Source organism: Melanotaenia boesemani, chromosome 3, assembly GCF_017639745.1.
Source record: "Melanotaenia boesemani isolate fMelBoe1 chromosome 3, fMelBoe1.pri, whole genome shotgun sequence".
Lineage (NCBI taxonomy): Eukaryota > Metazoa > Chordata > Actinopteri > Atheriniformes > Melanotaeniidae > Melanotaenia > Melanotaenia boesemani.
Window position 1 is genome coordinate 13,242,599 of NC_055684.1, and position 25,975 is coordinate 13,268,573.

Genomic DNA, 25,975 nt, shown 5'->3' on the forward strand with positions numbered 1-25,975 from the left:
TTTCTTTCTTTCTTTTAGAATTTGCAGATCACCCTCATTGTGAATAAAGTTTTCATTTTGAGTTCAGTTGATTCAGCTTTTCTCATTATGCAGTGACCTGTTTTGGTTGCCATCGCTATCTGATGGAAACTAATTAGGCAGACAGAAAGATGGGTTTCAACAAGCTTGTTAGAGTGCAGTCAGTCATGGTACACAAACCCTGAGATGAGAGCCCAACATATGGCTGTGATGATGCTCTAAAGATGTGTGTGTGTGTGTGTGTGTGTGTGTGTGTGTGTGTGTGTGTGTGTGTGTGGATGCACGTTGGCCAGTTTGTGTGTTTAATTTTTGGTTTATATGTGTGTCTGTGTTAGTTTTTCTATGACACATTACTCTATTTAGTTTTGGGAAATGATCAAATTAGTTTTGACCTCCAAGTGAAGAATGCAAACATTACTCTCTTTGTGTGCTCTGGACGTGGTCTGCATGTTCTTGCCTTTTTTGTTACGTCAAAGCCTCTTAATCAATATAACTAATACTTTAGGGAATTAGGGGGGAATCAGGAGGCGCAGCACTGAGATGATGTGTTGGACTAACCCGTAACTTGAAGTTCAGACATTTAAGCCAACAAAATCTCCCTCTGATCACAGTTTAGTCGCTTGTTTATCCAGATTAAACAGAGCTATGTTTCCATTCAATCAGTGGATGAGCAATCTGTCCCCGCAGGGTGCTGCTGTCCCTCCAGCTCTGATAAGGAACTTATGTTTATGTCATTCTCTCTTTCAATCAGATCCAGTCCATGGCCCCCAAAATGTCAATGTGGTGGATGTGAGAGCTCGCCAGCTGACTATACAGTGGGAAACCTTTGGGTATGCCGTGACACGCTGCCACAGCTACAATCTGACGGTAAGAACAGCTGTTTTCAAAACTGTAAGTCACATATAATCAAAAGCCTAGAAACACAAGTAAAACATTTTAGAAGCTTGTATAAAAGCTGTCTTTTTGTGACATTTGTGATGGATGAAAAACATTTCAGCCAGAGCTGAAAGTTAACATTTCAGCCTTTGTTGAGATGGTACCACTACTCCCTAATCCCTAAAAGTAAAGAAGCACATTATATCAGCAAAATATAAGTGAAGAGGCTGAAGGAGGAAATGGGACTGGGTCAAAATCCTCACAACAACAAACATCTCGACTTTAGGAAATATCACTCACTGAAGCTGAAAGTGTAGCTCAAAGGAAAAAAAAAGGTCATAATGTTAAAGTGATTTTGTTTGACACTATTATCTAAACAGTTTAATAACCATTCTGGTTTTTAATATTTCCCCAGAGTGACATGGAACATTTATAACTGCTCTATCTGATTTATTCATTCTGAATGGCCTTGGCTGGTTGGAGGGTTTTGGTACTGCATGCATGCACATTTTTACAGCAGAAGTCCTGTTCCAGCATAGAACAGGAGAATTTTGTTTTTACCAGAATTCAGAAACAATTTTGATATGGGGCAAGAAGTGTCCGGTGTGCAATTGAAGGTGGTCAAGCTCGTAAATTTTTAACCTTGTTCTCCATCTGAAATCCACCCCAAAAGTTCAAACTTTTTTATGTACTGAAGGCAAAGTTTCACATATTACGTGCACCATGATGAGTGTACACTTGTATTCAAGATTTCCTTTTGTGGAAATAGGTATTAAAGAAAATTGTGAAAAAAAGAAAAGTGTTTCTTGCTTTTTTTCCAGGTACAATACCAGTATGTGTTCAACCAGCAAGAGTTTGTGGCTGAAGAGCTGATCCAGACATCATCACATTATACTCTGAGGGGACTGAGGCCCTTTGTCACGGTCAGGCTGCGACTCGTTCTGGCCAATCCTGAGGGCAGCAAGGAGAGTGAGGAGATAGTCAAACAGACAGAGGAGGACGGTGAGTAATATTCAGCAAAAATGTTTTATCATCTGGAGACAAAATTAAACCACAATAGAAAAACACTGTCTCCAAAAGCTAAAATCTTAGTAAAGTTCGGATCAATGGTTATTTGGTTAAATTTGGAACATAAACAATACAGGTTAACCTAATTTGGCATTATCTAGAATGTTTGGCAGCTTGGAGACTTGCTACACAGAAAGGCTCCACAGTAACCAGCAGGATGAGTGTAGACCAGAGACTTTTCCAGTGTTAAGCTCTGATGCATTTACACGACTGCTCTGTGACAACATTTAGTTTTCTCCAGAGAAATTTTGAGTGCAAAGCTTGAAGTGTGAAGACGAGCCATATGATTAAAACATTGGTCTCAAATTAAACCCTTCCATTTGGAAATCTGCTTGTTGGATGTTTTTCACTGATTATTATTGTTTTAAGGGGCCCAGGGAACTCATTCTGAGCTACAGAAAATAACCAAAGGACAGCCTTAATTGAGCAGAATGAACCAAAAGAAACAGCAGATTTAAACTTACACTGGTTTGATGCCAAAAATTGCACCAAACGTCTCTGTATCATTGCTGCATCTTCAGCAAGAGTAGCTACAGCACATACTGACATTCACTCTAGCACTTCAGATTATTTCAAAACAACCACTTTAAAACTTCTGGTTCCTTTCTAGAGGGCTCAGTGTCAGACTTATTCAGAACAGAGTGTATGCCCTCTCCACAGCTACTAATAATTCATTGATGCTGAACATTTCTCTCAACAGCGCGCCTGTGATAAACTGGAATAGCTCGACGCCATTAGAGCAGTGCCTGATAAGCAGGATAAAAGCATCGTTCTAATGATACCAAATCTCTCATCTCCTTCACAGCCTCCTCAGGGCTCACTGTTCTTCTGCTGATCTCACAACTAATATCCTCTGAATTTAGCTTCTGGGTAACATCACATCTAGGCATCTTAAATTCCTACCTTCGCTAGCAGAACACACACATACTGTGCATTGCCTGAAAAAAAAAACAGAAAAAAAACTAACACAACTGGGGAGTAGCAATGGCTTTGGGTGAGTAGGAAAACGGCCTTAATTGTTTTATTCTTAATCGTTTTTTATTTAACCATCGTTAATCTCCTGGTTGTAATTCAGTAATTAGGGAACAGAACAGCAATTGTTCACACGGAGGCTAATTGCTGTTTGAGCGGTAATGGCTTTATGGGACTGGGGCTCCTGCAAATGAAGCTGCTTCTCTGTCTTTTGCACATGCATGCACAGGCATATATGGTTTTTCTATTACTTTCTGATCTTGCTGATTACACAAAAATGATCTTTAACCTATGTTTAGGGGCAAAATGAGGGATTTGAAATAATAAAATTGAAATTATTCTACTCCACCTCAGTCCCTCTTCTTCCCTGGTTTATAAAAGTAATCTCTGGATGAGAGCTTTTCAGGTTTTAATCAAGTCCTACTCCATTGTTGCACAGTTGAGAATTATATATTAACATACACACACACACACACACAGTCAGTTCTGCCATGTTAAGTAATGGATGCAGTGGCTAGCTTACTGTGAGGCATCAAGCCTTCTTAATTTGGTACCTTCATTATTGCACCTTCATACAGAAAATCCTGCTTTTGTTCCATGCTGTTACAAGTAAAGATTTCCCATGTTTACATTGGAAGCTTCTTTTCTTCATGCAAACTTCTTCAAAGAAAGACAAATTTTGTGTCAGAATTGATGGATGAGCTATGCTCTCAAAAGATTTGAGGGATATAATCAGTGGAGGTGAGTTAAGAAATTAGTAAAGAAACTTAAAATATTGTCGAAGGCAGTCAGACGCATGATGCTTCAAAATTAACACCATGATGTTTTATTTTTATGAAGAGATAAAAATCAAATCAATCAAATCACTTGACGTGTAAATAGCCTTATGTTTTCACGCGCAGCACAGGACCCTGCTGTCCGACAAATCATAGCTACTACATTGCTCTCACTCATTCCAGCATGTGGAAGAACTATCTCCAGAAGCTTACAATGCTCATCTGTAGGTCTGCAGCACACCTAAAGACGGTCTTGCGACAACTTCGCCACCCACCCGTCTCGGTCGTGCCCACACCTTAACACAGCAGATTACGAGGCAGAACGGTCTTTTGGACTTCTTTAATTATACAGGTGCTCATCATAAAATTAGAATATCATGTAAAAGTTGATTTATTTTAGTAATTCCATTCAAAAAGTGAAACTGAAACCCTGATAAAGACCACAAAATTGCCTGCACATGCAGATAGATTGCATGTGTTGTTTGTCTGATTTGCAGGTGGTCAGCTAAGAATGTTGACAACTGATAACAGGCGCAAACAGCAGTATTCAAACTTTTTAAGGATTTCTTTTTTTAAAGGATTTAGCGTGCATTATAGTTTCGCAATGGCAGTAGAGAAAAAAGACCAGAGCAACAAGGTTACTAAACCCTCACAGAAATGCTGCTTCAGGAGCAAAAAAACCTGACGGAAAGATGAGGAAAATAACTGGTTTTGTTGTTACTGAATGTTCCTGTGTAGCCCATGTAGCACCCGCTAGCCCACCCAAGCAGCCAACCCAGTTTCGATCCAAACATCTTCCTAAACCCACTTTCTCCTCTAGCTGCTGAACAATAAAGGACACCAGAGCCCACACAATGTTAAAAAATATAACAATGTAAAAGACAAAAAAACAAACTTGTTTATTGAACACACACAAAATACAAATAATATCTCATACACATTTTCCATTTTCCATATTGAGATAAAGTATTTTTTCTACTCCATTATTGATGACATTGTGATGACTTCACGACTAATCAGTTTCGAAAGGCCTGCCCATTCCTATTATGTAACAAAATTAATATTATTTCACAAAACATGAGCCATGCTAGCGGATCTCTGGTACATTCAGAGGAAAAGCTTTATATAAATGAGCGAGGTTTAGATGTTCCTTGGCTTTTGTGAAAACAGTTATTAAAAGTTGGACCAATGTGGGTTTGTTGGAATTAGCTCACACTGGTGATGTAACTTGCACTGAGATTACTTTAAATTTGAGTTGGTGATATATCAAAAAAGCTGAATTGAATTAAATAAATGTAATCTACACCTATTGGACACAACACATTATAACTTAACCATGAAGCACACCTGTCAGGTAAGATAAGCTAATACTTTATTTAAGCTTATAGGCCATGAAATGCAAACATTACAGTAGCCAAACAAAGGTTACAGTAGTTAAAAAATATATCCTTTCAAACTCAACGTGAACTTGTCACAAACCCACTGCTCCTTCATGACCTGAAAGGAAAGACTGAGCATCATTTCTACTCCCTCACTAATGTGGAAGTCCACTGAGAGAACATGGCTTAAAATATTTTGTTTCCAATGCCTTTCATCCCCCTATTAGCCTATTTGGTCCACTCCCAGTGGGTTTACTAAATAGCCGTGTAAATCGTCCATTGGATGTGCCCTATATGTGTTTGAACAAACAGAAGTGGATTTTACGTACAGAAATTAATTGTATATTGTAGTTTTCATTTTTCATTTATGTGTAACCTTTCTTTTAAAGCAAACCAAAAACAATCATCAAATTATTCACCTAAATGTTCACATCCTTATTTGCTACCTTGAAGTCTTCCTCTGTGTGGCCATTTCCTGGCATTAGACCACCACCAGCTGTCAATCAGCAGATGAGCCTGAAACCATCTGCACACACGTTCACTGTGTATCTGCTGTCAATGCACATCCTCCTGTTCACCACAAGTAAAGCAGGGACCCAAACTCTGCTTCATTACTCCGCCTGATTTTGAGTGAAATGCTATGTTACGACCCAATGTTAGGGGTATGAGGAAGGGCATAACAAAGAAAATGAAAGTGATGTGGACAGCTGGTAAAAGTGTCATCAAGCACATTTTATTTGCACAGGTGTGGACCAGAGAAGAAAACCTGTAACAAAAAGATACAACCAGGTGTTGGGATTAGCAGAACTGCTGAAACAAATATACAAAACATATCCCAGGATCCACGGAGTGCAAACAACGACATAACTAAATTCGGTGAGGGAAATTAAACCAAACAAAAAAAAACAGCAGTTCCATAAACTAGTGTGACCGTTGTCACAAACAAAACCCTAAACTAGCCCAACACCAAAACAAAATTAAACACAATGGCAGAAAACAAACTGGAGTGTAACAAGGCCTGAAACAAACTGAGTGTATTACAGAAAGGTACGTCTAAACTAAACGGACTATTCTACCGTTCCCCCACGGGGAACACACGAGCAGCCAGGAATTGTCCTGCTGCACACACTCGAATAGTCCAACATAAAACAGATGACCAAGTAGCACAGCGGACACCCAGTAGACCAAGCTACCAATTCTGCCAAGCTCGGAGACGAAGCTACCTGCGCTAACCAGCCTCACTCCTACACAGTGAACACGGTAACTAACGTGAGGGGAAGCAGCCTGTGCCAATCCGGCTTCCCCTTCCGACTGAGCACTGCAGAAACCTTTTCTGTCCTGGCTTCCACAGAACTGCAGCCTGGTTGGCCGAACGTGCAGCCAATCAGAGGGGAGGAGACAGGGGTGCGTTGGAGCCAGCCACTCCAAGCAGAGCTCTGAGCCAGGCAATTACCTGCAGAACGAACCGCAGCTGCCTGCAATAAGCAGCGGCCGTAACATGCTAACTAAACACACCTGGATACCTTACTGATTAAATTAAGCCTGGTTGTTAATTAATACAATCGCGTAAAAAGGGCATGTAATGTAGAATAAATTAACAGAGGAAGCTTGGACTACCATGATGGTAATGTTATGTTTAGAGTATACATACTGTATACAGACCATAGTGGCTTAAGTTGTTTTTATCTTTCAGGCTAAATCTCCTGTCACATGTTTAAATACTTTTCTAAGACAAACAGGAGATATTAAATACACTGATCTCAAATCCCTGTGTTTATACCCTCACACACCACAGTTGCAGAAATAAATGAACTCCTCACGCAGCACAGTCACAATCATTGAGATATAATTATTACCCGAATGCAGGATATTTTATAGAAAAATGGAAGACATCGGCAGTGAAATACAGTAACATTTTTTTTTAAAAATGCAGATGTTTCTCTCTTACATTTCTTAACATTCTCAAAGTAAAACAACTTAAACCAATCTGTCCTGTAATCCTATCATGTGAAATTTAATCCTGCAGCAAATCCTGCAGGAAATCTTGAAAAATATGAAAAATTACAAGCAATAATTTTTGCTATTGAATGTGTTTTTATCTATCAACATAATAACAAAGCAGGAGATTAAAATCAAAATAAGATTTACAAGTTGGAAAAATATTATTAATATAAAACAATAAAAATAAAAACAAAACATAATAGAGATGTATTAACATTGGTTCAAAATAATTCGAAGAGCAATAATTACAGAATTCTAATGCAGTAAGAGTCTTGTGACTTTTATTAACAAGGGACCATATGCTGGACCATGGGCCAGGAGTCAAACCTACATCTGTGGGGCATCGGGTATACATACATATATATATATATATATATATATATATACACACAGTATCCAACAGAAGTAAGCACACCCTTCGCATTTTTGCTAATATTTCATTATACCTGTTCATGGGATAACACTATGGAAATTAAACTTTGATACAGGACCAAACTATAAAAACTATTCTTTGATATTCTGTATGTAAAAGTTTAATTTCTACAGTGTTGTCCCATTACAAGATATAATGTAATATATATTTATATATATATGGGCACCGAAGCCTCACAGCAAGAAGGTCGCCGGTTTGAATCTTGGCTGGGGGGAGGTTCGAACCTTGAGGGCAGTGGCCTTTCTGTGTGGAGTTTGCATGTTCTCCCCATGTATGCGTGGATTCTCTCCGGGTACTCCGGCTTCCTCCCACCATCCAAAGACATGCATGTTAGGTTAATTAATGACTCTAAATTCTACCTAGGAGTGAGTGTGTGTGTGAATTTGTCCCCTATGTGTTGGCCCTGCGATGGACGGGTGACCTGTCCAGGGTGTAACCTGCCTCTCACCTGTTAATGCTGGGATAGGCTCCAGCTCACCCGCGACCCGTAATGGACTAAGCAGTTCAGAGAATGAGTGAATATATATATATATATAAAGTATATATATATATATATATATATGTATATATATATATATATATATATATATATATATACACACACAGTATCCAACAGAAATTGAGATAAGAACCTGAGGTAAAAACGTAGCTTTATGAAGTACCATCATGGTTCTCTTCATTGTTGAGATTTGTTTTTAATATGTAATGCCAATAATCGCCACATCACTAGTAATTTTTCTTTTTTATTTCGCCTGTGCTTGCTAATAACCATGACAACCTCCAAAACACTCAAGAAGGATAAAAGTAAAAATTTCCATATAAAGAACCAGATTTTAGTTTACTGTATTGAAGAAGCAGAGAATCAAAGCCAAAGATGCAATGAAGAAATTTATTTCATGCCAATAAAGATAACTTGAGCTGAGAATACATGAGGGTGTTAAAAGAAAGAAACAAAAGGGGTTGAGAGTATCACACACACACACACACACCCACCCACACACACACACACACACACACACACACACACACACAGAAGAGAGCTGCTTGCATAATAAAACAGGCCATTCATTGTGCTACAAAATGGAAGTTAATCAAGTTATGATTAATGTGTTACAGCTGCCGTTATCTTTTCAATGAAGCCTGTTTTCTTCTGCCTCAGCCTCCAAGGTGCATAGGAGCACACATACACAAACAGGGAGGACACACACATGCCGATAAACACCAAGCGGAAACACATTAATGAGTCATGTGATGTCGTGGTATGCACTCATGAGTTATACAAGACTCAGTGACACAAACAGCCCCGTACACAAAAACCCCAGATTTTCACTGATATCAAAGTAGATACTGTGCATTATAAAAGGCCAGGGTGAACACACACACACACACACAGAAGTGAATGAGGTTCTGAATAAAATGGCAGTGTCTAATTGCATTTCTTTGTTAGGGTAATTTGATGCACTCCACAGACTGGGCTCTTAATCAACACCTTGGAATTACTAATTAAAATCAGTTTCTTTCCAACTTCTTTGATTTGTAAATGTGTGTGTGTGTGTGTGTGTGTGTGTGTTTGGGGGGGGGGCAGGTTTGGTCAAAGTATCATTATTTCGTGGGCCTGATGTTGAGCTGAACTAGCGCCCTAACAGGAGGCTGGAGGTATTACAGGACAAATTTACAACATTTCATTAAAAAAAAAAAAAAATAAATAAAACATAATTGCAGATTGCTTTTATTTATTTTTTCTGAAAGTATATTTTCTCTTGTAAAATGTAAAATTTTTTTTAAAATGGCGTGTTAACTCTAAAAAACTAGTTTTCTTATATTCGGCCAAATAAATAAATTTAAATAATGCTTATCGACCACTTGTGCCTTGTGTTTTTTAACTAACTAAGAAAGTCTAAAATTGTATCTTTCAGCTGGTTAAAAATCCGTTGAAATGGACTCTGAAAGGTTAAAACAGCTTAAAGTGACACCCTATCTAAATAATTAGAAAGGTTTTTGCTTTCAGTGGGGCTTCGAATATAAATTGGTCTAATTTCTGAAAAAAAGTAAGAAGGGACAGCTCTGAGACTTTCAGTAAAGGAGGTCGCCCAGCAGCTGTTTGATGTTTTGAAAAAAAGGTGGATGATGGCCCCCAGTCCTCAGGTGTAAAAAGAAATTATGTGGCACACAAGTCTTTATTGTTAGATTCAGTCTTTGGACATAAGTGGTGAAACCTAAAAAAAAAGCTCTTTTCCATTTGATGCCAATCAAACTGAGGAAGCAATAAAAGCCTCCTGCTGTTGTCAGGTTCATTTCTGTGTTACATTGCAGGTACTTAGCTGACACTTTCTTCCACAATAGGTTTGTGTGCAGTGAGTGCTGCAAAATAAGCTCAGCTGTGAGACTAAGTCCAGAATTAAGTTCAGAGTTCACAGCCTAGTGGGAAATACAAGGGCCTAATGATGATGATGAAGGAAGGACGGAGGAAAGTGAAGAATAAAAGAAATGGTTGCACACACTCAAGCTGCTGATATTACATAAAAAAAATAAATAAAAAACTAAAAAACCAAACAAACAAAAAAAAAAATATTAACTTACCCCCAAACCAAACCTCCTCTTAAACTTGGAAAACTCCAAAATTTAATACTTGACATTGGCGGAACTGAATAAATGAGACATAAACACACGTTTGTCACCTTAGCACAAGTTACCCACCAAAACACACTCAGGAACACACACATGAGTTCTGAGATGCTGCAGCCATTCCTCCTCCTGGCACTGTCTGTCTCTCCTCAACATGTCAAGCAGTTCACACCTGTCAGGATGTGTGTGTGTGTGTGTGTGTGTCTTAGCATTCTGTTTGTGGGTCAATTTGTGCACATTTTGTGTTCAACATGTTGTTACTTCTCTCCTGGATGAGGTGTCTGACACCCCCTCTCTGTCTGTAAACCTTCATAAAGATGTGTGAAAGCCCCCCCTTATCCTGAAAACACACACATGCACACACTTCTAATTGTGTTACTAGGTAGATTTTACTATAATGAGCCTAAGTGTGTGCACACAGTATTAAATCTGCCTTCTCCTCTGTTTCTGTTGAGAGGAAAGTGTTGTTTATCAGTAGTTTAAGATTAATAAAATGGAAGTTGCTCTTCCTCAAGTCATTATAAGATCAGAGTTCTTTCTTTATAGACAATCTAACAATAAAACAGAGAAGCTTGGTCCTTTGAATTTGTCAGAAACAAGCTGATGTACAGATTGACTTACAGCTTCAACCTTTTTTTGAAAACTTGGCATCTTTCTACATTATCTTTTCTTTTAAAGCAACACATCATAGTTTTTGTTTTCGTTCTGCTTAGGGCACCATGTCACATGCCAGCAACTGGATATCAACACACTGACTGCTTTCAGTGTTCATCATGGCTGATTTAGTAAAGAAACACAAAAGGACGTTATCAGAGGAAGAGAAGAAAAACAAGAAAGTGACAGAGCCAGAGATAAGACAGGAGTCAACATTGGACTTTTACATTTTTTTACTAATAAACTTCAGTTACGATGCACATTCAGAAAAAAACAAAACAAAACTTTATTATTTCTGTTCTTTAAACTTAGTTCTTTTGGCTAATGAACTACTAGCATTTTTGATGACATCTCAAAAAAAGTATATATATATACATATATATATATATATATATATATATATATATATATATATATATATATATATAACACAAAACCTGCAGCTTGGTCTGCCGCAGTTATGTTACATGACACAATCATTTCAGAGGGCGGGTGAAGCTTTTACAGCTTGTGTGTGTCCAGAGGATGATGCAAGATTTTGTTTCAAACAGTCAAAGTCCACAGATAGTTTCCTAAATCGTTTTTATTGCAAGAAATATTACCCACCATTCACTCTGATCATTAAATGTGTATCAAGCAAGCAGGTCTATCCTAAATGGTTTTTACAGTGTTATCCACCATTCACTCTGTATCAAGTAAGTAAGTAAGGTAATCAAGACAGAAAGACAGGCGACGACCTATTTATAATTAAATGCAACATTGCCGTTGATCATGACATTTTATAAAGATACTGGCATGTCCATAGTGGCGTTTGAAGGACGGAGATTTAACGTTTGTGGACCCTGACCACTGCTGGTTGGGACATTGTGGGACGACAAAATGTTGCTCCATTCTCGTCTCTCCTGGACTGACGGAGCCCAGTAAGCCTGCACCTGCTTTCACAGCGATGCACCGTCACAGACATGATCTGGCACGTCTGCAGCATGGGAGCAGAGTTTCTGTTCCCACGGTTACAACTACCGTTTAATCAGCAATAATTTACAAGAATAAGCCTATTTGACCGGAACTTCTTTCATAGGTGTCCATTATCACTTTTTAATGCACACTCTCCAGCCAATATATATATATATATATATATATATATATATATATATATATATTTATTTATTTTTTATACCATCAACTTGTATTGAGTCTAGACTAATTTAAACACCACTGACTTTATGCGAACACCGCATACTCACTGGATACTGTTCAGACTCCTGCTCCTGCTGCACTGCTGAGTTATGTCTTCTTGTTAGGTGGAGATTGTAGTTGGCTGTCGGATGCCCTTTTTATTGCAACTTCAAGTGTTTTTTTTTTTTTGTTTTTTTTGTTTTTATGTGATTTCCCAGATACTGATGACATTAGTTTGGTTTATATGAGCCCTAATTGTAACTGGTTAATTTTAATGGCTTGATCTGAGATCCAGCAGAATGGAGAATGTCACTGCCAAAACAAGAAACTCGACCTTGGTCATTATTAAACAAGCCATTTTACAGAAGTTTCCTTCTGATTGGAGACAGTCGCTCCATTGACGCTGAGTTGGTAATTGACTCTAAGCTAACAGAGCTTTTGTTTGAGGTTTTTCATCCAAATGGGTTTGATTTTGATTTGGGTTCTCAGTGGTGTGTCGAAGAATCACAGTCCAAGAGAATCACCATGGTTGCTGTCTGACCCAGCAGTTGTTCTATTATTAACTTTCTACAGGGCTGCCTCAAGATTTATCCCTGCATGACATTATTACAGCTTGTCTGTCTTCCTCCATCTGAGGAAAAGGCTATTTTAATTTTACAAATTAACAATGTATGTTTGTAGCTTGTAAACTTATCTCAACATTTGCCATGTTTCATCAAAAAGCTGAATAAAAGTGAATCTTTTCTTGCTGTGTTCATTACTGAATTAAAACAGATATATTTTTCACATACTTAAGCTTCCAAAAAATGCAGTAACATTTCAACTAGAACAAGTGTGAATAGATAAAAGAGAAAAACAAGTTACATTCAGTAATAGCTTTTTTTCTGCCGAGGTTCAGGGAACTCTATTCAAAGTCTGCTTGGTATAAATATAAAGATAAAGAATGTAAATGTAAAGATTAAATGTGTAAGTTCTTATGTAAATGTCCTTCATGGACTCAAAAGTTATGTCTGCCTCTCAAAAAATCCTGGAAGGTGATTTTAGATGATATAATATTTTTATAGAATTTATTCTCAAGTATTTAGATAAAGTGTTGCGTTGCTAAAATCAAATCGGATATATATTCCATATTTTCAGCCATTTCTGTTTTGTCTGGTTACCTCTGTATTTGTCCCACTCTCATTATTTAATTGAAATGTTTGTTTTTATTTGCTATCTATATGAGGATTTAAATGTTTAGAATAGTTCAGGACTGGATTATGAGTCTAATAACAGCACATACAGGTTTTATTCATACTTTTAACTCGTAAGATCTTTGGCAAAGTTTTGCAATGTACTGCATAGTAATATACACAAACATTATCCATTTTATTAAGTTAACCAGTGAACAGTTATTCACAGAGACAGTGAAAAATAATTAATTTAAATTTTTAAATTTATTTATTTTTTATTTTATTTTTTTATACGTTGGTTCAACCTGCTCTTCTGTCTCTGCAGTGCCTGGCTCGGTGCCGATGGAATCCCTGCAGAATACTCCGTATGAGGAGAAGATCTTTATGCAGTGGAAAGCTCCAAACGAGACCAACGGGGTCATCACTCTGTACGAGGTCAGTCACACACAGTTAATGTTTGCTGGCACTTCACAGTGTTGTGCTTATTGGTTTGACTGGGAGGCACAGAGAGTACTAATTCATGAGGGTAAACTCTGCAGTTGGAGGCTTTTTGGATTTAAGATGTTTTGGTCTTTCTTAAACATGAATGGATCACAATAACAAAAAATTAAAGAAAAAAAAGACGTTATTTACAGACGTTTACACATAAATGCAATTAGATGCATTAACTTTGGACTTGTTTATAGACATATTTCAAGAGTTTTATTTTAAGTTATTGTTTATTTTATTTCATTAACTTTAGAAAGTTCTTCAAGAAGCCTGGAGAACTATAATAGAGGATTATATGAAATTAGCAGAAATTCAGAGGTGACTCTACTTTTATTTTATTTATTTATTTATTCATTTGAAACCTCTAATATTTAAAAATGAATGTAAGAAGAGGGAAGACTAATTTCCTGATTGATGTTTTGGACTGCAAGAGAGAGAAAGAGGTGTGTGAGTGTTGGTTATAGGTGGTTTATTGTAGTTGAAGTTGAGTTTAGCCCTCTATCTAATGAATTATTGACCCGCTCTGTCTCCTGTCTGCCTCCTATATCACTGCATCAAAGAGCTACCTCACACCAACACCTGGCAGGACTGTTAGTGAGTTAGTGTGTGTGCATGTGTGTGTGTGTTGCTGTATTTTGTGTGACCACAACTAAAAGAGTGACACAGAGAAGTACCAAACCAAGAGGAATGCTGTGCTTAGCCTGAGCATGTGAGAGAAAGACTTAAAGTGAGGGGAAGAGAGCAGTTAGCAATGTAAAAGGGATGTTGTGCCTCACATTAGACGATATCAGTAACATGGGAGTGAAGTGTGATGGGCAACAGAACAATCAAACAATAAATGTTTAAATAAGGATTTGAAAACAAAATCATGGAAAACAGCTCTGGAAATATTTTCTTGCAAAAAACATTAGAGTCAGACCTTTTTCAGAAAACTATTGTCTTTGGTGGCCAGTGTTGATCAAGATAGACTAAGTTTAAAATGTTTATGACATCCAAAGTCCTTAAATGACTGCATTTCATTTTCTAACTGTAGACATCAGCAGTCTGTCAGATTGAGACTGGACAGAGGTGCATCTTCCATTTTTTATGCTGTATTCTGATATTTATCCTGGACTTACATTTCAGTTTCAGCACTATTTATAATGAAAAACAGCAAATAATTTGACACAAGTAGTTTGATATTCACAAAAAAATATCAAATTAAATCCATTCACAGGCAGACAAATACCTCATTTAATTTAGATCTTTGGGTAACTCAGATGTGGGTGGTTGCACATGGTTTTTCTTGCACAATGAGTCTGAAAATGTTTCTCCCAAGTATCCAACATGCATTTTTAGGCCTGGGTACTGAAAGCGGTGCTCAGGCCTATTGAAATGCAAATGTTTATTTAAATGACTATTTCTGCTGAGAAATCTGCCTCTGCTGTATTTTCCTTTGTAAGCCCCAAAGTATTAATTCAACTTAGAGAAAACATGACTGCAGGGTAATGGAAGTCAGAAACCATCTCATACTGTATATTTTGTTTTCACTGTTTCAGATTCACAAGTGGAAATTTGCAGCTTGATTATTGTTTTTATTCTAAAAAAAATCTTTTGGATTTTTAATATATTGTATTAGACTCAAATTACAAAATGTCAGAAACTTTCTACAAATTTACACAAACTAGTTAAGTATTCCCCCAATTTATTTTAATTAAAACAGCAACAACAATAAAACAGTCAGTTTAGTAAATTCCTTTTGCAAATTGCAAATCTGACGAGCAAAAAAATCCAAATCCAAGTACTGATGCATTTTAAAATTGTTATTTATCTAAAGCAGGAAAGTCAAGTTTCGGTCCTCGAGGGCCACCATTCTGCAGGTTTTAGATTTTTCTCTGCTTCATCACATCTTATTTAAATTAAATGGGTCTCTAACAGCTTGTTGTTAAGTTTTGCACAATGACCCACTAATCTGAGTCAGGTGCATTAAAACAGGGAAACATCTAAATCCTGCAAGGCAGTGGCCCTTGCTGAGCCTGCAGATGGACATTCCTGATCTAAGCTGCCATTTTTTTCTGTGTCAGTCAGCACAACTCACAAGTTTGATAACGATACACTTTATTTGGGCTGTACATTTTCACTGGTCTAACGATTCTGTGACGATTACAATTATCTTGTCTTTGATTCAATGCAACAATGCTTCACTGTTGTATCCTCAATTTTCTTTATTACTGCATATTGCTGCTTTGCTCTTCATTAATAAATACTAACAGTCAGATAGTTTTGATCTCGAGGTTTATTTATACGTATTTCAGAAATCAGTCTATATGTCTTGACATTGACAAACATCATAAACATGTTGACTTTAGTCTTAAGCTAACTTATTGGTTTTTAAGCATTTTGATGTGATTTCACTGAGACAATGAATGTATTTCCTGTGAGATACTGATGCATTTTATGTATGTTTGCTTAGTTTTACAGTTTTTTTCAGTAAAGCTTTCAAAATGAATTCAGCCTTGGATCTGCAGCTGTGGCAACAGGCCAAATGTGGCAGAATATATAAATTACATTACTTATAATTCTTAAAATTAATTATGTTTTGTTGCTGCATCGATGCAGAATTATCCATTATCGCATCGCAATACATTATAGAAATTATTAAAAACAACACCACTACAATTTATTTCAATTCACTGGACAAGAGTTGATATTTACCATTATCACAAATTGTGCCAATCACATTTAAATGAAAAATAATCTTTTCCAAATTTTGGATATGGAGCTTTAAACTGTCCACATCATAGAAAATAAAGCTAAAAAGAAATGTTCTACTTGTTGACATTAAGGCATGATAAACTGTAAACTTGACTTGTTTTTAGAGTTTAAAGTGAAATACTTCAACAACTTAGTTATAACAACTGAGGTAGTACAGTCTCACATCATCATAGTGGTTGAGTGATGTATTATTGCACCCCTAGTGGTCATAGCATCTCTAACTGGATCCTACGCTGAGAGAAGATTTTACCAGCTGCTTAGCCATTCAACAAGCATCCCTGCCCAGTACTTTTAGTGGTCAGTGAGTCAAACCGCATTCAAGTCAAGTTAGAAAAAGCAGAGCCAAAACTGCTCTTAAAGAGGTAACGTATGATCCTTGGCAACTGTGTCGTATTTGAATAGAAGCAAATAAAACCAAAACAAAGGGAAATCTGTGTTGCAGTGTTAACATGTCATAAACCTCTTTAAAAATACTGATTCAAACTCAGATCATGCCTCTCTATTGGTTGATGTTGCTTTTTGTTTTTCCAGTAAGATGTATTATTCATTGTGAAAAAATGAGATTTTCTTTTTTGTTTGCTGACAGCAGAAGGAAAAAGAAGGCAGACAAAGGTAGAAAGGTTGTCCATTCTGGTTGGTACATGCACTGCTGGTTGCTGCTGTGTTAAGGTTTAACTCGTCACATACTGGAACTCAAAGCAGTGAAAGTGGTAGAGGATATGTTGAATTTTATGTGCCTGTTTTTTACTCATTTTACTACCTCACACATCCTGTAACACAAGCACATCTTACTTGGCAGCATGTTCATCTGATATAATTGTCTCTATTTTCTCCTGAGCCCTTTCTGCCTCCCAACATCAATCTCCTGTCTCTGCTCTCATTCTGCGCAGTACAAAGACCACTCAGTACCATTTCTAAGACCTCCATTAGACCTCGACCTGAAGCTTGAAAAACACTCTCTGCAGTCTCTAAACCTCCTGGGCCCATCATCAATTTTGCCTTGTTTTCTGTCGATTTCATTAATATCAATCTAAGCTCTCTGCCGGGCGGAGGCGGCACAACTCTGCATCATCTGTTAAACATATCAGAGCCTTAACACAATGCGGTGCTATTAGAGATAATTACTATAATTGCAGCTATTGACAGGATTAAAGGCATCATCTGCAACATCTAAAGAGGCTCTTGTTGTGTGCTATCCTGCTTGTTGTCTCTTGCATTTTCTTTTTTTCCCCTCTGTCTTTTCCTTTTCACGATTGAAACCAGATGAATTGCACCTTGCACAAAGAGAAGGAGGGGGAGGAGGTGGGGTAGATTTGTGGAGGTAGAGAGTGGCAAGGAGAGATAAGGAGAATGAGGAGGATGAGGACAGAAATACGAGGTGAACAAGTGGAAATGCGTCCAACAGGAGCAGTGCTCATCGTATTGCATGATTACAGGAATTAATCAGTGTGCAAATATGATCACTTCATCTGCTGTATCTGTTACTATAATTGCAGCTAATTACAGGATTAAAGGACACATCTGGGTGAGATCTAAAGGGACCCCCCACTCCTCTCCCCCCCCACTCCCTCTGGTCCTCTGTTCATCTCAGATAATGTCTGGGGACCATGTAATGGAGGGAAAAGGGTCTGGAGAGGTAAGGATGGAAACAGAGGGAAATAGCTAGAACAAATGATCAAACACTAAAACTATCCCTTTGTCCTTTAAAATGAGAAATAACTAATGTTCTGACATGGATCATTTAGTTTCTCAGACTATTTCATGGTGGAGCTAAACTAAAGAAAGAGCTACCACTCTGAATGCACACTTTTCGGACATTTTGGAGAACAGGAAACTTTAGATTAGACCAACTTAGTGCAAGGCTTTACTGTGATCGTCTTAAGTAGATATGGTGTATTTAATTGCCACTTAATGTGATCAGTATCTCTGTCTTCACTGACATTTATCCCCGTCACAGTCGAAAGAATTCTGATAGTCCTGAAAGAATTGAGGATAGATTGATCTATCCTGCCCTCATTTTGGTTCAACACCAAAATCATCTGGAAGCTTTGTTATTTTCTAAAGTTTTATTAACAATTATTGAATGTGAGAGGAGAATTTAACAGGACCTGGACTTTATTACAGGTGGACAAAATAGTACATTAAAGTATTTTCCTACTACAAGAGCAGATATGGTTAATGTTAATGCATTCATTCTTCAATCGCCGGAAACTGACTCCTTGCAGTTTAATTGGCACTGAAACTGGACCAGCGGACCTTCTAATTAACAGTAATTTGTTAAAATGTCAGTGTTTGAGCTTTTACATTATTGAAGCAATTTAAATATGTTTGTTTTTTTTTAAGAGAATCGTGTTCTTGATTTTCTTTTTTAATTCTTAGTTTTACAGGAACAATCAGACAACAAGTAGCACACAAACTTTTTCATACTCAAAATAATAAACTTAAGGTCTTCACTCTTACCAGTTTAAATGGATTTTTATCTTCTCCAATGCAAGAGTCCTCACATTTTTACCTGCCTTCTGTGACCCCTTCAGTAATAACACAGATATTGACTGTTACTGAACTGAGAGCAGAGAGGCACTCAGAAGCACACTTGGCACACATACAGATCATGACCTTGTCAATCCCTTCTTTGATTGCCTCATCAAACCGTTCAAGCATCACTCGTTCCCTCTGTTAGCACTTACCTCCCTGCTGGTCCCTGCAGAGTTATTTCTGAACCCCTGCTCGCTGAACAGACGCTGCTGCTCACATTGATTAGAATAAAGCAGTGAAGCAGATCATCAGATCATGGCTTTGCTCATTTGTTTTGAACAAGTAACAAGTGGAAGAGTTTTTATTTTTCTAGTCTACAGAAAGCACCATATCCACCAAATTATTTTAATGTTGTTTCTCTTTTGGGGCATTTATTGTTTTTGTGTATATTGTTTTTAGTTCAACAGATGAGATACCAAAATCTTTGAATTAAATTAAATTTAAGGTGAGCTTGCATGGTTGTTTGTGTTGGGCCTCTGACGGACTGGGGACCTGCCCTGGGTGTTCCCTACCTCTCCAGTTGCAGCTGGGATCAACCTCAGTCCCACTGTGACCCTGAATTGGATAAACCAGGTGTAGAAAATTAATTAATGTATTAATCCCAGATGAATGTACAGTATGTGTAAGCTTCACCGCACACTAAAATGGCCTAAACGGATATACGTTCAAAGGTTATTTTTGTTATATATGTGATGCAACTGTTGTTAGCTTCATCTGCCTAAAGCACATATAGACTGTATTCATAAGAAAAGCTGAAAAAATTTAAATAGATGTTTTCTCAGATCTAAGGTTTATCTAGTAGAAACATTGCAATGTGTTTAGTTATTCAGACATAAAATAATTCCTTCTTTTGTTTAAATAAATGGGACAGTACCAAACAAACATACCATAATATATATGAAGAAATCATAAGTGAATTTGTTTTAAGTGGCACTATAAATAAAATGGCATTGCTCTGTTAAATTATCCTAACTGCTGTCATATTTTGATGATTTTACTTCACTCAAAAAAAAAACAAAAACAAAGTAAAAGACATTGAAGAGGACATCGAAATCATTATATTATTTTTTTTTCTGGACGTTTGCATGTAAGTATATATGTACCACGATCATAAATCTATTGTGAATTATTTCAATAATGTATGTCTGCTGTAAGGCTGAAAAAAAATGGTAAAAATTTAAAACTTACCTGCAACACCAACCTTATTACTTTAATGTAAATACTGAATTCAGTCAGTAATGATGAACAAAATGATGAGACATCATCAGAACCAACTTGCCTCTTATTTAATCGTCATACAAATATTCTGCAAGATGTCTTTTAAAACACTACAAAGTATTTTCATTAAATGTCTAACAACATTGCATTACATATACATCTGCCTTTTTAATTAGTAATTATTTGTTTATATTTTCTATAAAAGAACAAAAAAAAAAACTACTAAAACATTGCAATTCCCCTCTTCAATGAATAAAGTGTTTTTCATATAATTTTGGATTGCATGGTTAGGGTTTAATAATAAATAGATAATAACAAATTCCTTTAATGGCTGTGGTTATCTATCCCTACAAGGTGAGGACATCTATTAGCATCTAGAGGAAGTGGCCGTTGGGTTTTTAAATTTTTTCGTGACATAGATAACCTCTCTGTCACGAAAAACATAACCTAGTTTTACCCTGTAGAGGGCGTTATGAGCCACTTTTTTTCCAGAAATTCCTGTTTTTAAAATAAATTTAAAAAATACTAATTTTACTAACAGTATATGTGATTGTCATTACAGTTAAGTAATTCTGTGTTGTTTACAGCTCAAAAACAAATTTTGGGTGCACTACCCCTTTAAATTAGTAAAATAATCATTTTGTAACTTTAACTAAAAAGTTAACTAGTTTCATTAATCAAATCAAACCTTAGTTACCGGGCAGCCATTCAGACTATTACCAGACATTAAATGTTTATATTGAGAATTTTTTGCATACCTTCAAATATCCTCCACATAGGGGAAGATTTTGAAACACCCAGGTCCTCCCGCTGCTCAAAATCCAGTTGCAAGACCCAGAAAAGAATACACAGCTGTTTTGCTGACAAGCCTTTAAAGCGTTTAATCCACCACACCAAAGCAACAGGCCACTGGGATAGTGAATAGTTTTTCCTGCCTGATCTTGTGTGTGAATAACTTTATTCTCCAATTCCTCTTCTCAAGTAGAGTCTTTGATCAATCACAGAAATCAATGCTGCCAGCCAGCCTGGTATTTATTTCTGGAGGTTACTCTGTTCCAAGCTGTTGATTTCTGTTGCAACAGCATACATTTAGTAAAGTTAGGTTCTCCTTTCTTATAGCTCATTTCTGAAGAAAGAAATGATTGATGTTCATTAGGAGAGCAGAAGTTGGGACATGATCTTGCTATTGACTTTAACTGAGCACGGGGACGTCTTGGCTCAAAACAAAACAGAAAGTCAAAGAGGTTCAAGACTTCCATGCAAATTCACGCTAGGAATATTTGTGTTTGTAAACAGCCATAAAAGCCATAAAGCCTAACCCTAACTGTTATGTTTCCACAAGTCATTTGCATTTATAATTGCAGAGTAAAAATATGGCTTAATGGTTTTAAAATTTGTTACGACTGAAGTGATTGGACTTGTGGATTTGTGGCATATATTTAAATATTGGTGATGGTATCCTGCTGCTCTGAAGCTTATAGGTGCACTTAAACATCTGTATGGATGAATTTTTGGCTTTAAGCATCTCTACTCGGAAAGCTGTTTGATAGTTTGGTTGTTAATTTGACCACAATGATTACCAGGCTGTAGCTTTAACACAGTTTCACTACATGCTTACTTGAGTCCACGCTGCAGATTTTGATTGCACCACAGCAGAGATAGTATGAAAGATTCAGGTGAAAAGATATCAAAACACATGCAAAACATGCCATCAGGCTGCCTTATTTATGGGGGTTAATTTGCTTCTTCAAAGACTGATATTTCAAAAAGACAAAAAAAGACGAGATGAAGATGAAAACATGAGGATCAGAAAGGATCTGTACAGACTCGTGGTCAATATAGTAACACTTAAGAGCCCAGGTGTAGTGCTGTTGACCCTCACTCCACCACCTGGTTGTCAAGGTGACAAAACCACCTTGCATAATCAAGCCAAAATTCATAAACATATTTGTTCAAAAACAGTAGTCTTCAACCGTTTTTCATACTGACAGCATGGTTGGGGGTTGTGACACTGGCCATCCAAATAAGGTTATTACAACATGTTTAATTAGCATATTGATGTAACAGAGGGATTATGTCTGCATTGTGACACACTCACCAGAACTACAGAAGTGGCAACATAAGTTTTAGCTTAGCAGCTAACATTAAGCTTTACTGGGTTCATTATACATTACAGAACATTCACCATTTGATGTTGTAGTTTTTTTTTTTTATTTTCTTTCTTTATTTTTTTTTTTCTTTTCTTTTTAAACCAACCTGGGACATTTTGCGACAGCTGTGTTTTGCTTCATGGCACCACATCCGTAACTGAATATCAACACATTGGCTGTTTGAAAGACAGCAAAAACAGGCCCAAGAGCCAAAAAAGAACACCTGCCAAAGTTCAGCAGTGTTGCTTTAAAAATCAGCAGTACACCCCAACTAAAGAGTGTGAGACAATTCATAAAACCTCCAGCTTCCATCCATCTTCTGTCTTCCATGTCTTTTCTTTCTTCTTGTGTATTGTTTTTCATATTTGTCAATAATGTTCTATACTTAGTCCGGCGTTCAAGTCCTTGAGCTCCTGACCTCTTTTACTCTGTCACCCTGCGTGTGTGGCCTCCAGGGGAAGGAGCTCCTATCATTTTCATTCATGTGTGCTCTTGTGTACCAAAGTATCACGATGTGGGTCAGCTTGCCTTTGTCAGTCTGAAATATTTATTGCATTGTGGTCCAGCTGGCATCCAGAAATAACACCACAAGCCAAAAAAGGAGCAACTTTTACTCCTACAAGACATTTAGAGAAGAGTTCAGCAGATGAGGGACTCTTCCTTCTCACTAGTTGTGAACTATGAAGTCGGATGATGTGGAGGAGGTTTATACTTGAACAATGAATATTATTTGTATTTTAATGAAATATTCAGTTTTAACAGGATCCTTCACCTCATGAAAGAGTTGAGTAAATTTATGTAGAGAAGATTGTTTTGATTAAAAGCAGCTTCAGTATCATTGTTTCTTTTGAATACGGGCTGACTTAGAGTGAAAAGCAGTGGAATCATTTTATTAATATATCAAAGCAAACCAAAAAATATCATCAAATATTTCAACTAACTGAGCAAAGTGGCACATTAGCATCAAAGCAAACACATGTAAGATTTGTTGAAAGAAAAAAGACACTTTAGATGTGAGTCAGTATTATGTAAAACACAGACATGTGATATTTAAAAAAAAAAAAAACAAGCCTATTTTAATGTTCACTTACCCAATAAAAGGTGAACTTATCCACACAGTAACAGATTATCTACAACTGTCGTCTGTGACTTTCTCCTGAAAACAAAACATGTGAAAAAACACGTAAATATTCTGCAGCTATATCAGCTGTACAGATTATTTCCTTTAATTAATAAATAATGTAAATTTATATAGTTAAATTTAAGGTCTGTGCGTGGTACAGACTGCAAACAAACAAACAAACAAAGCGCTTCTGGCCTTATTCTGATTCCACATGGTTTTATCAATCAATTTATCTAACTTATTTTTTATTAATCTACCTTTTTATGTATTTTTTATTTGCTATTAATTTATCTAATGTTGTAAAGTATTTGATTTTATTCCTGTCTGTTTTTTCTTCCCTACTTTTTGCTGCATTTATTTATTTTTTTTTTTATAAAATTGTAAAGAATTAAGGTGCTAGGGGAATAAAGGATAGATTTAGCAGTTTATTGATCAGTTTAATCAAACATCTACATAAATATTAATTGCTGGATTTATTGCTGACATTTGCTGACCTCTGACTGGCAGATGCAGTATGAAGAGTGAAAGCTGGTGGGCTGGGCTGTCCGTGTGTGGACAGTTTTGTGAAAAATATCTGGAAATGTTGAACATCTTTCTATCAATTTAATAACATAATACATTTCTGATGGTAGATGTTGGCGTGTGCACTACTTTATTAAACCTCCCATCACACAGTCTGATATTGCTCTGAACTCCTGATTGAAAGTATAAAAAAAAATCTAAGGAAGATTAAAAACCATATTCTGCACTTCATTTGGAGAATGAGGACATCCCATATGAATGAATGAAGTTGCAAACAAACATCTGCATGTGAAAAAAGGGTATAAAGTTTCAGATTTTTTTGTCATGAATGTTTTTAAGTCGATTTAAAACTGATAAGAGGAAAAAAAAACGAATAAATTTTTAGTGTGACCTCCTTTTAAAACCAGTCATCTTAATTGTACAGAATTATTTTGTACTCTGGCAAATTTCAGGGATGTTGAAAACCAGTTTTCTGTCATTGCGTCAAAATGACTCCACAAAGTTGACATGAGGGCAAAACCATGTGTTGGAAGTTCTCGTCTTCCTCCTGCTGCTGAAGATGATTTAGGCATATCTAAACTGGGGTCACTGTTGTGTAAGTTTCAATTTGGATCGGATTAGATAGAATTATGTAATCTGAACATTTGACCTTTTTGACTGTGCTGGATAAAAATATACACAAAAACAACAACAACAATAAATTAGAAAAAAATGTGCAGCAACAGCAACGGATCGATTAAAATGCAGGAACTCAGTGAAGCCAGATGGCTTTAATCTGTCAGTAGTCAAAGAGAGGAGGATTATATCTGGGCACATGAACACTCACACAGACACAAAGATGTGATGCTCACAAGGGGGTAATAGTCGGAGAGGATTATCCATCTCGACCCCCACCCCATTCCTGTCTCTTACACACATACACGCACATATAAAGGATTATGTGCAGGCCTCTAATCTTGGAAGCACTACAACTTCCTGTTCTACAGCCAATCAGGAGCCCAGCCCCATCCCTTAAACCAATCACATGTTCTTTGGGAATTTCTGAAGCCAAATCAAGCCATATCAGTCATGTCTTATCTTTTATCATCGTTAAATGTCCCTTAGCTTGTACAGCAGTCAGAAATTAATTTTCGTCGTCACACCTCCTGTTTAACCTCAGAACAGTGGACATGTTTATCTCTGGTATATATGCAGAGTTTCACGAGCTACTTGAGGAAAAGTAACTGTGATCACATTATTCATCTTCAATGAACAAAAGAAACACTTAAAATTCATATATTTTTTCCCATTTTTTTAAAGAAAAACTATTATGGGACAGAAATAACTCACCGTAACTCACAAACTCTGAATCTGTTCTATTTTTCTCTTCTGTAACATGCTGATGTGAATATTCACATAACCACAAGACACGATTCACACATCAGCTGTAAATCACTGTCAATCTGCAGTAAGGAGCACGTCAGCGAATGATTTTTAATGTGGGAATGAGGGCAGAAGCGGCACGTGTGGCCTACATCAGCTTCTAGCGAGAGAGTGCTTCTTCTGTCACTCGCCTTAACTTTCTGGCAGGAAGTTGCTGTCTGGCTGTCAAACAAGCATTACTGGGATGCCGATTCAGGCCGATTCCTGTCAAACTGTCACCACGGGCTGAGTTTAATGCTCCGTCTCTGATCACCTCTTCCAGGGTGAACTGAGCTTCCACTCTTTGATATTTTTGTGACAGGGCTGGTGTTGATTTTGATCAGAACTTTTGGTTGACAAATGACAGGATACAGGAGCTTTCAAACACTGTCATATCCTGTTGTTTGTTGAATTATATATTCCTAGAACATGTCTCTCCTGCCTCTCGACTGCTGATTGAACAGCCTGATTAAGGAATTCAAACCTTTGTTAGACTCTTCCAGCTCAGCTATTTATTGCTGGTCTACAGTTAATCTCTCTTGTGTATTTCATATGGCTGGAAATTTTATCAAGCTATATTTGGTCCTCATCCCACTCTATGCCTCTATCTGTCTCTCTCATACTTGTGTTTTG

General features: G+C 36.9%; 1 protein-coding gene across 12 annotated transcripts in view; it reads left to right on the forward strand.

Annotated features, from left to right (window-relative positions):
• The window catches only part of ptprt (protein tyrosine phosphatase receptor type T), a 360,770-nt gene that overhangs the window by 168,613 nt on the left and 166,182 nt on the right, over positions 1-25,975 (forward strand). For all 12 annotated transcript variants that reach the window (XM_041980879.1, XM_041980882.1, XM_041980880.1 and 9 more), the window contains exons 9-11: positions 770-885; positions 1,716-1,896; positions 13,476-13,585. In XM_041980879.1, coding sequence (XP_041836813.1) covers positions 770-885; positions 1,716-1,896; positions 13,476-13,585 — 407 coding nt within the window. The remainder of the gene's footprint in view (positions 1-769; positions 886-1,715; positions 1,897-13,475; positions 13,586-25,975) is intronic.